Below are 9,775 nucleotides of genomic sequence, written 5' to 3' on the forward strand. Positions count from 1 at the left end.
GTAACTAGCTGACAAATAAAAAGGAAAATGTTTTGCGGTGGTGAGGTAGTGTGGTGAAGTAGAATCACTCCATGGATCTCAAACAGGCTACACAAGTAAAGTATGTGACTTGAGTTTTTTTTCTGATTGCAATGCAGGCTGTGGTGCGTGCCCTATGGAATATTATGAAATAATATGGAATATTATGAAATAGTATTCCATAGTATATAAAAAAGGGTGTGCTTGCAAACAGTGTTTTGTATATATTTGTAGATTTGTATCTGTAAACTTAGTTTTGTAAACTTGTACATTAGTGTTTATGTGTAGAGAAACTATGTGGTTGTTAGCAGTTAAACTGCAATATTTTATATTGTTTGTGAAGCAAAGAAAAATTATTTTGATTTTTTTTTCAGCTTGGTTCCAAATAGGTTATGTGACCCATCTACTGTGATAAACGGTTTACACACACGCAATTAGCTCTACATAGCGCCAATTGAAAGCCTAAAACTCCTTATAGCTTATAACAAAAACTTTATTAGACAAAATTCTAAAATGAATTTGCATTTAAATTGAGATTGACCCTGTGATCCCTCTAAAGTAATTTAGATAGCCAATAGCTGAAGCTTTTTACTAAATCTTTGAGGAACATTAGGTGCCTTCGTACTGAGGCTCTGTATAGCAAGCACGTGCATGCTTTTAAATGCAGGGCTTGTACAATAATTTGTGACTACATGTATTACTGTATTCAGTAATACATTTTATCATAGAGAGAAAACTCGACTTCTGATCAGGCGCTGCTATGGAGCGTCTGATGCCTTCATGTATTGTCAAGAATACCGTAATTATCACAAACAAAATTCGGACCAGACTATTTAGACAGCTTTGTGTATTTGAGAGCACGGGGATTTTTTCTACCCTAACGTTGTTCATAATTCATGTTATATGGCGGAGAATCTGAAAACGTAGTTGAGCAAAAAGTGAGCAAATACATCCCAGCTTATCGTAAGCGAAGAGTATTTTTTTGTAGGTGGACCTGAATACATCATACGTGCACACTCACTGTCCTGTACTACTTGCAGTCTTGCTAGTATCACGCACATTGGCATCGTTGGGACATAAAACATCACAGTAAGGTAACATTGCATTGCTTCAGTGCTTTCCACATCAAACTCGCCAGTATGTTTAGCTGTTAGGAACGGATAACTATTTTGAATGGTTTGTTGAAGGTTCTAAAACCGAGGTTTTGAGGGTTGCTTCGATAGCTGGCTAACGTGCTAGCAGCACTAACATTAGCTCCATTTTGATTTAAAGTTAGCCAATTAGCTTTAGTCATCTAGTTGTGTTGAGTAACTGTTTTTGTTTTCTGGCCATTCGTCCACATGAAACACCACATACTCGATGCTGGTGATACTAAAGAAATTTGAAATATAACGATAGTTGGCTAGCTACAATGTTTGTTAACCTAAATGTTGCAAATAGTGCAAATCGAGTTCCGTTCAACTGCTAGCGACTAGCGTGCTAACTAGTTTGAATGAAGGAGAAAGAAAAGATGTCCATTGTTGATGATAGAGCTGTGTCTACCGGTTCACATCGTTCGGCTGTCATTTTGAGTCAGTGTAATTGTTATAGCTAAACGGGCCGCTTTTATAATATTGGTCGTTAAAATCTGCACATTGGGAAGTTAGCTCTCGTTTCAATAATTCATCCATTTTGAACCGCGGCTGTGGCCTGCTGTTAACGGAGTTATTCATACACCTTTCTGCTAATGTGTCTGATATTGGAAACAGCTGATTAGGTTTCTGATTAATGTGGCTTCAAGGCATTATCAGCATTTTTCTATTAATTCCGATTTGTAGACGGCATATTTATAACAGCCAATTTGTACGACAAAGTGTTTTATAGTATTAGCTAACGTTATACAAGAACATATATTAAAACAATACCAGGGTATTAACAGATAAAAGCTGAATAATTTCTAGCATTTATTTATAGCATTTAACAATAAATACTTGCCTTCATCTCAAATATGTGCTTGTACATTAAAAGGACTTTGTTTAAGACTAGCTTTGAGAAACAGACACTGATTTATATGTCGTCCTTTATAGATGGCTGAGAACGACGTTGATAACGAACTTCTGGACTATGAAGAGGATGAGGAGCCCCAGGGAGCCCCTGAGAGTGGGATCCCAACAAACAAGAAGGAAGTGAAGGGGTCCTACGTATCCATTCACAGCTCGGGCTTCAGAGACTTTCTCCTCAAGCCAGAGCTGCTCCGTGCCATTGTTGACTGTGGTTTTGAGCACCCTTCAGAAGGTGAATGGCAGTCTTGTGTTGTTAAAAGTTCAAAAACTATAACCACACACCACCAATTAAGACCTACACCTCCACACAAACTTTAACTTTTTCTCCTGTTAGTGTTGTCATATCTTAATCAATTGCCAAGTGCTTTTGTTATTTTCAGTCACCTGTAATTGCCATTTGTTTTATTTTCAGTTCAACATGAGTGTATTCCCCAAGCTATTCTGGGCATGGACATTCTGTGTCAGGCCAAGTCTGGTATGGGAAAGACAGCAGTATTTGTACTGGCCACCCTGCAGCAGATAGAACCTGTTGATGGTCAGGTGAGTTGGTTGTTATTTAATGCTGGGTCACTATGAATTATTCTTCCTCTTCTTTGTTTCTGTACTGATTAAGTGATGCTTACGATATGCTATGTTAATTAAATGTACGTTCCTTTGGATTTTTTTTATTTGCAGCCTTCAGATGTTGGCAAAGCTTCTCTTACAGTTGACTCCATAAAACTCCTTGTATCTTGTCAAAATAGCTTACAGGTTTCATAATTCCTTTTTCTGAGGTTGTTCAGAAGACACATCTTTTTGTGCAAAAGAAAAGAATGGCCTCTATTTTGACAGCAGCAGATTAATTTGTTGTGTGGGAAAGCACCACTAACATATCTTTCTACTATTATAGATGTCAAGTGTGTATAGGCACTTGGTGTGGAATTTGGTTTATCACTATTTGCTGTAATTTGCATGAGCTATATATGGCACCAAATACAAACAGCAGAAACATGCAGAGACTACAGCTATCAAGAAAAGCAGTCACAGCATGACTAGATAAACTGTATGATAAAGCATGTGAGCTGAGTAGTCGGCTGGCAGGTGTTGAAAGGGTTTCAGACCATTGGTGTGTGGACAGCTCTTGCAACTGATTTGTATGGAATGCGACAATCAGCTGCCATTATATAATTAACTGGAAAATACAGAGTGCTGATCTTCAGACTAAAGCAATGCCGGAGTGGCATACTGCTGAAAACCTGGCAAATGTGCTTTCCAACGCCATGGAATACTGGGGACATACAGGTAAAATCACAGAATGTGCACATGACAATGCTAGCGATATGGTGCTAGCCGAAACGGACCAGCTGGACTGGGACTCTCAGCGAACATTGAATAGCATTTTAGCTTGAAATGGCCACCCCTAGTTTCTGGTTGACTCCCTAACCCCTAGGCCTTGTGATTAATTTTGTTCCTGTTGGTTTTGAATGATTCATTGTAATTTGGTTTTATGAAGGAATTATGAATTTTTAAAACAACTTTTTTAAATAGCACTGAAATATTTCTGAAATATTAGTCAAAGTTTATAAAGCCTGCAGGAAATCAGTGAAATTATGGATTAGAAAACATGTTAGCTGACATTACAAAAGCACACAAGACACACTACATAAGGATTCAGCAGTTCATAAGAGTATTGTCCTTTTTGCCTGTACACCAGGTGTCTGTCCTTGTGATGTGCCACACGAGAGAGTTGGCCTTTCAGATCAGCAAAGAGTACGAGCGCTTCTCCAAGTACATGCCGACTGTCAAGGTGTCAGTGTTTTTTGGCGGCCTGGCCATCAAGAAGGACGAAGAAGTCCTGAAGAAGAACTGCCCTCACATTGTGGTTGGAACTCCAGGACGTACCCTGGCCCTCATTCGCAACAAGACCCTCAGTGTGAAGAACATCAAACACTTTGTGCTTGATGAGTGTGATAAGATGCTGGAGCAGCTGGGTGAGTGAGAGGAGTGGTTTTATATTGGACTGTTATGATACACGTAGTTATGGTGAAGGACTGTGATTAGTTTGTAAGACAGGTGGCTTCCACATCACTCAGTTCTTATTCAGATCCACCTTATGGTTGTCATTAACTGTCATTTGTATGTCTGTCATCTGAAATACCAAACCAAGGTAAAGACCTGTCAGTGAGGATTTAATGTGAACATGGCTTTTCTGTGAAATAATGTCTGGTCAAGTAGTGATTGTGGCAATATGCATTATGTTTATTTAAAAATTAACTCAAGAAATAACTACCTGGCATTTATAGATAATGAGCAAGGTTATATTTGTTTTTTTTCCATATACAAAGAAGAATAGATATATAATTTTGCAAGTATTACTTGATTTTTGCTATAGACATGAGGCGTGATGTCCAGGAAATCTTCAGGCTGACACCCCATGAGAAACAAGTGATGATGTTCAGTGCAACGCTAAGCAAGGAGATCCGTCCTGTCTGCCGCAAGTTCATGCAGGATGTGAGTTCACTGGTGTTTCCAAATGAACCTACTGTGCTTCATTTAGCTTTATGTAGCATTCTGAATGCAGGACTTGTAACACAATACTGTGGTATTGTGACTTTTACTTAAACAATCTGAACACTACTTCCACCACAGCTTAACCGTGGCCTATGTTCTAATGTTAAAACCATTATTCCTGTCCCTAGAAAGACTGTCAACAGGTATTCTAATGTGCTGCACAGCTTTCCTAAACATTTATTTTTGCTGTGTTGCTTCAGCTGACATTTCCATGTTTGGGACCAGTGAGGTAGCTGTACATGCTTCCTCCTTTTTTTTAATGCATGTTTGCTATGGTCAATGGCCTCAAAGTGGAGTCGACGGTTACTGGTTCAGTTATTTCATCAACTCCATTTTTGTAGTTATCAGGATTCTCGTATTCTTATGTGTAATCAACAAATGAGACACTTTTAATAGTTCAGTGTTTGCAGCAAAGTACCTTGTAGCTTTGCCCACTTGTGTCACAAGTGGGCATATCAGAGGGGCAGAGTGATACTCCTTTGCAGATTTGGTTTGGTCAGGACCGTCATTCTTCTAGGCTCAGCTGCAAGCCAGAAGAACAGGTTCAGCATGCAGCAGAAGTGTGTGTGTGTGTGTGTGTAGAAGAAACTAATATTTCTGCTGCTTGCTCTCTTGTTTTGCAGCCCATGGAGGTGTTTGTGGATGATGAGACCAAACTGACACTGCATGGTTTGCAGCAATATTACTGCAAGTTGAAGGACAGTGAGAAGAACCGAAAGCTGTTTGACCTGCTCGATGTGCTTGAATTCAACCAGGTATAGTTTGCAATCATTTGAGATGAGTCAATCAGTTTGTACGTATTATACATTTTTTTGGAAAGGTTTTAATATTAAGGAATACGCATTTGCAGTATTTCACCAATAAGCTTTAAGATAAAGTTTTGTCATCTAGCAGGAGGTATTAGTTGATTTCAGCCTGTGTGTTTTTTATTAAAGTCTATGGCTTTCCCAGAAATTATATGCAAGCCTTTTCTTTTGGCTGCTGTTAGGTGGTTATCTTTGTGAAGTCGGTGCATCGCTGTGTGGCTCTCTCCCAGCTGCTGGTGGAGCAGAACTTCCCTGCTATTGCCATCCACAGGGGCATGGCTCAGGAGGAGAGGTGGATGCTGATTTATTTTGTTGTGATTTGAGTCTTATTCACATTTTGAATTGAAAAGTAGCTTTTTGTATTTTAATATCTTGAGCCCTAAAAATTAATAAAATTGCACAATGTACTGTAAACAGTTTTGAGGCTGGAGTAATTACTTGAGATTTTAATATTAAAATGTTGGACATCAGCATTGTACTCAGGCTGGTTTGCCAAGGAAGAAGTCTAAATGGTGAGAAATGTACAACCACTTTTATGTGGGAAAAATTAGATTGTTTGAGAAGTTGGCAGTTTGTGCACATAGTCTCCTTCACATTATCTTGCTTACTCCTTTACCTGTTGGTTGTCCTTCCCCAGGTTATCCCGGTACCAGCAGTTTAAAGACTTCCAGCGGCGGATTTTGGTCGCAACCAACCTGTTTGGCCGAGGCATGGACATTGAGCGAGTCAACATTGTCTTCAACTACGACATGCCAGAGGATTCTGACACATACCTTCACAGAGTCAGTCCAGCTATAATCAAATGTTATCTCAAGTCAGAGACAGCAAATTTACCCAAACACTCCTAATTTTTTAAAATAAATTATATATGTAAAGGGACACGGGAACATGCTTTACTGTGGAAGCAGTGTGCAATAAATGGTTTATAATTGGGGAAATTGTAGTCCAAAAAGAAATAAAAAAAAAAAAAAAAGTCAAATAGTTTAAAAATCTTCACCTTTGTTTATGACTATAAGCTTCCTTTCTTTTTCTGGAAACATTGAATGATTCAGTTTGAGCCACAACATTCTTCTTCATACCTCAGGTGGCCCGTGCTGGCAGGTTTGGGACCAAAGGCCTGGCCATCACCTTTGTGTCAGATGAGGCTGATGCCAAGACCCTGAATGAGGTCCAAGACCGCTTCGAGGTCAACGTAGCAGAGCTACCAGAGGAGATTGATATTTCCTCCTACAGTAGGTTCTTTTGCAGCTAGTTACACTTGTTCAGTAGTAGCCATGTTTGTTTTTATGTGCACTAGTATCCTGGCAATTAACATGATTTTTGGATAACCGATTTGTGGTTTTACATATGGATGCCATCTCTTCACTGGCAATGTGGTGGATCCATTAAGGCTTGCTCTTGTCTTTGTCAAAGTAAAACTAAGGGCCATGCACTCAGAAGTGAAAGCATATTTGTCTTCAACTGTTTGTAGAAATGTGTTGTCAGAAAAGGGAAAGGTGGCAGCAGTTTCCAGAAGTCCTGAACATGATTGCATTTAAAAGCAGGTTAACATAATGACAGGATACTACTCTGTTTAAAGTAGTCACATGATTGGAGGCTAAAATTCCACTTAATCACTTAAAATGTGTTATGACACAAAGGCAACACATTGCTATACATGGATTTCATTAAAATGTGGCATCCCATTTAATTGGCTGTGTATTAAGGTAGAGAATGTTTGAACACCTTATCTAAAATCTTTACCTTTTCTCTTTGCAGTTGAACAGTCCAGATGAGTCTGAAGCATCTTTCCAGTGATGACTGTGTGATCCTTGATGTTGCTGTATTTTGGTGGAGGCAAAATGAAGCCTGCATTTATTTTTAAGTCCCCCTCTTACCTTATTTGTTGGCAAGTTCATAATGATGATTTTTTTTTTTTTAATTATGTCTTTGCAGAGTGTGTTTTAGTGTTGTTAAAACCATGGATAAATTGTTTTGGTTAAATAAAAAAATCTTTTATATCTTGTTTGGTGCTGGATTTAATTTTGCACATGTGAGTATGTCAGTTTAATTTCAAATGAAATTAAACTGACTTCAAAATGTGGATTTTGTTGCCACTTTTGACTGTGGGTAACAATTCTCACAAGCAGAGGGTGCTATCATCATACTTTTCAGGACAGCCACCCTTTTCCCTAATAGTTGGCCGCTTTGCATCGACTGCCAAGTGGGATGATTTGAAACTGAGCAAGCTGAATAAAAATAAAACCTCATTTGAAACTTGAACTCAGCTGCCAGTTTTATCACATGAAAACATAATCAAAAACGTGACAGCTATGCAGTGGTGTCTTTACACAAGTGTATAAATGTGACAATAATACAAACCTGGTTTAAAGTAAAGATGCATTTACAGAATCCTGTGTTCCATAATAAATTCTCCAGAAAAACTGGTATAAGGAAAAGTGCTGTCATTGGTCCGGGCCTCCCTGATGCTTGTTTCACTTTCATATAGTGTTCCTTATTTAACAGACTGAATTACAAGGATGGTGTAATTCATTGCTGTGTGTAAACTTTGGATAGCGTCATGTCAACAGCACAGTTGGTGCAGTCAGCATTTATATTCATAAAATGCTGACCTAGTTTTTTGAGTAGAAAAGTATTTGTTCACATTTTGCATTATGTTTGTGTTACATTACATTAATCTAGAATTTTCTACATAGGTTGTCACTATTTACGGTTCACAGTGCACTGTGGGATATGGAGTCTTTTTTAGGACCACAGTATGTAAGGTGATCAATATACACAGCTGTCATAGTTCACTCATTTGTTTCAGTGCTGATTAAGGAAGTCAAGGGGTGCTTCAGGGCGCTTATTAGGGCCCCATGTCTTTGTAAACTGGAGCAGGTAAAGTAAGAGGTCCACTCCAGTCACCCTTTACAATAAGGGCTGACTTTATGATTGTAAATAAAACCGAGGCGGCCCCTGTTGCCTGCAGTCTGCTAGGTGCCTGTGGGTTTCACTCAGGTGGAGCCATATGAGCAACATGGTCCCTTGTCTCGAGGTGTCTTTGGCAGGTAAGTGGAACTCATCACATTAACATACTAAATCCACCTCAGTACTAGTCTATGAACTTATGAGTGTCTCTGTACATCCACTGCTGTGGCGGGAGCACCACGTTGTTGAGGTGGTCACAGTCATCACTGCATTTACATGATTGGATGAACATGGCTGATCTCTGGAAATGCTTGCCATTTGGGCAGACAAAGGTCACAGGTACAGTGCGTGTGCGGCTTGGAGCAGCACCATCCATCTGTGCACACCGCAGTAGCTGGGCCGGTAAAGGCGGACACTCACACATTCTCCGATGGACAGGCGGATGGACTCTGGGCCTTTCTGCATCAGCGAGCACTTCTTCCCTTTCTGTAGTTGGATGATAAAAGTGGCTTTAGTAAGAAAATTCACCAAAACAAAATTCATGATAAAAAAAAACAAAGTCTAAAGGTTTGAGTTTTATCTGCCCCGTCCTTTTACATAACAGCAGATTTAAGTAGCTTTACCCTCAAACTAATTAGTTTCACATTAGGAGGAATGGATTTCAACTTGTTATGCCAAAGCAGGGATTGAGAAAGGGATTATTTAGAGACTCAAGCAATTAATTTTAAGACTAATCATTTATTTAACATTTGATGGTTTGTTTTTTGTTAAACACACTGTTACCTATGATCATTCTTGGCACCAGAGCTTTTAAATCAGTAGAGCAGAGAAAATACTGCTCAGTCCAACATAGAGGATTAATATAGACACACTACTTCCCTGCACTCTGAGTACACATATGGGGCCTAGCTATGAAAACACAGCTGAGTAAATCAACAGTGCCCAGTCCCCACTGGATAAGTACCTACCTGAAAGTTCTGTTGAAATGATCTTTGTTTCAGATTTGGCACTAAGAGCATATTTACTCAGTATTCATTTTTCAGTGTTTGTAGTACAGATGTGATATTTTCAGGGTCTGTTGTTTGGTTGAAAGAGGGAAACAAGAAAGCAAATATTGTTTTCCCTGCATGTTCAGATAAGAAGTTAAATAATTCCCTACTAATAATTATGACAAGGCGTCCCTGTGTGAAAGTTGATGTGATAAGATGTTACACTGGCACCAATGTGGATATCTGGCCTACGCTCCTTGTCTGTCTTTCTCTCCACTAGCTCAAGTCAGTCTTAGTCTACTTCACCTTGGCTTTGACAGTTAGAGCATGGCACAGCCGTATGGTACAGATCCTCGTCTCTTTCTCCAGCTTGCACTGAGTGTTATTGTTGGTGATACGATATGAAATGCCCATCCCACAGCTGTGAGAGCACTGGGACCAGTCAGTGGTCTGAACTGGG

At 39.3% G+C, this 9,775-nt stretch overlaps 1 protein-coding gene across 4 annotated transcripts; it reads left to right on the forward strand.

Annotated features, from left to right (window-relative positions):
* The first annotated feature begins 849 nt into the window (after nucleotides 1–849).
* LOC109966292 (ATP-dependent RNA helicase DDX39A-like) lies at nucleotides 850–7,421 on the forward strand. Of its 4 annotated transcripts, none has more exons than XM_020611032.1 (10): nucleotides 850–1,107; nucleotides 2,085–2,292; nucleotides 2,473–2,600; nucleotides 3,754–4,030; nucleotides 4,432–4,550; nucleotides 5,234–5,365; nucleotides 5,599–5,708; nucleotides 6,054–6,198; nucleotides 6,501–6,648; nucleotides 7,175–7,421. In XM_020611032.1, exons 2-10 carry the CDS (start codon nucleotides 2,085–2,087, stop codon nucleotides 7,189–7,191), a joined length of 1,284 nt encoding a protein of 427 aa, XP_020466688.1. In that variant the 5' UTR covers nucleotides 850–1,107; the 3' UTR covers nucleotides 7,192–7,421. The 4 variants fall into 4 exon arrangements, with proteins under 4 accessions (XP_020466688.1, XP_020466687.1, XP_020466686.1 ...); XM_020611031.1 differs by having other exon boundaries at nucleotides 851–1,112; XM_020611030.1 differs by lacking the exon at nucleotides 850–1,107 and adding an exon at nucleotides 1,176–1,194.
* The last annotated feature ends 2,354 nt before the right edge of the window (nucleotides 7,422–9,775 follow it).

Source organism: Monopterus albus, unplaced genomic scaffold (assembly GCF_001952655.1).
Source record: "Monopterus albus unplaced genomic scaffold, M_albus_1.0 scaffold108.1, whole genome shotgun sequence".
Lineage (NCBI taxonomy): Eukaryota > Metazoa > Chordata > Actinopteri > Synbranchiformes > Synbranchidae > Monopterus > Monopterus albus.

Bases quoted from the DNA above. Each gene is read 5' to 3' on its own strand.
- LOC109966292 (XM_020611030.1), top strand. The intron at 4,551-5,233 runs GTGAGTTCACTG...CTTGTTTTGCAG, and splicing joins GCCGCAAGTTCATGCAGGAT to CCCATGGAGGTGTTTGTGGA. The intron at 5,709-6,053 runs GTGGATGCTGAT...GTCCTTCCCCAG, and splicing joins GGCATGGCTCAGGAGGAGAG to GTTATCCCGGTACCAGCAGT.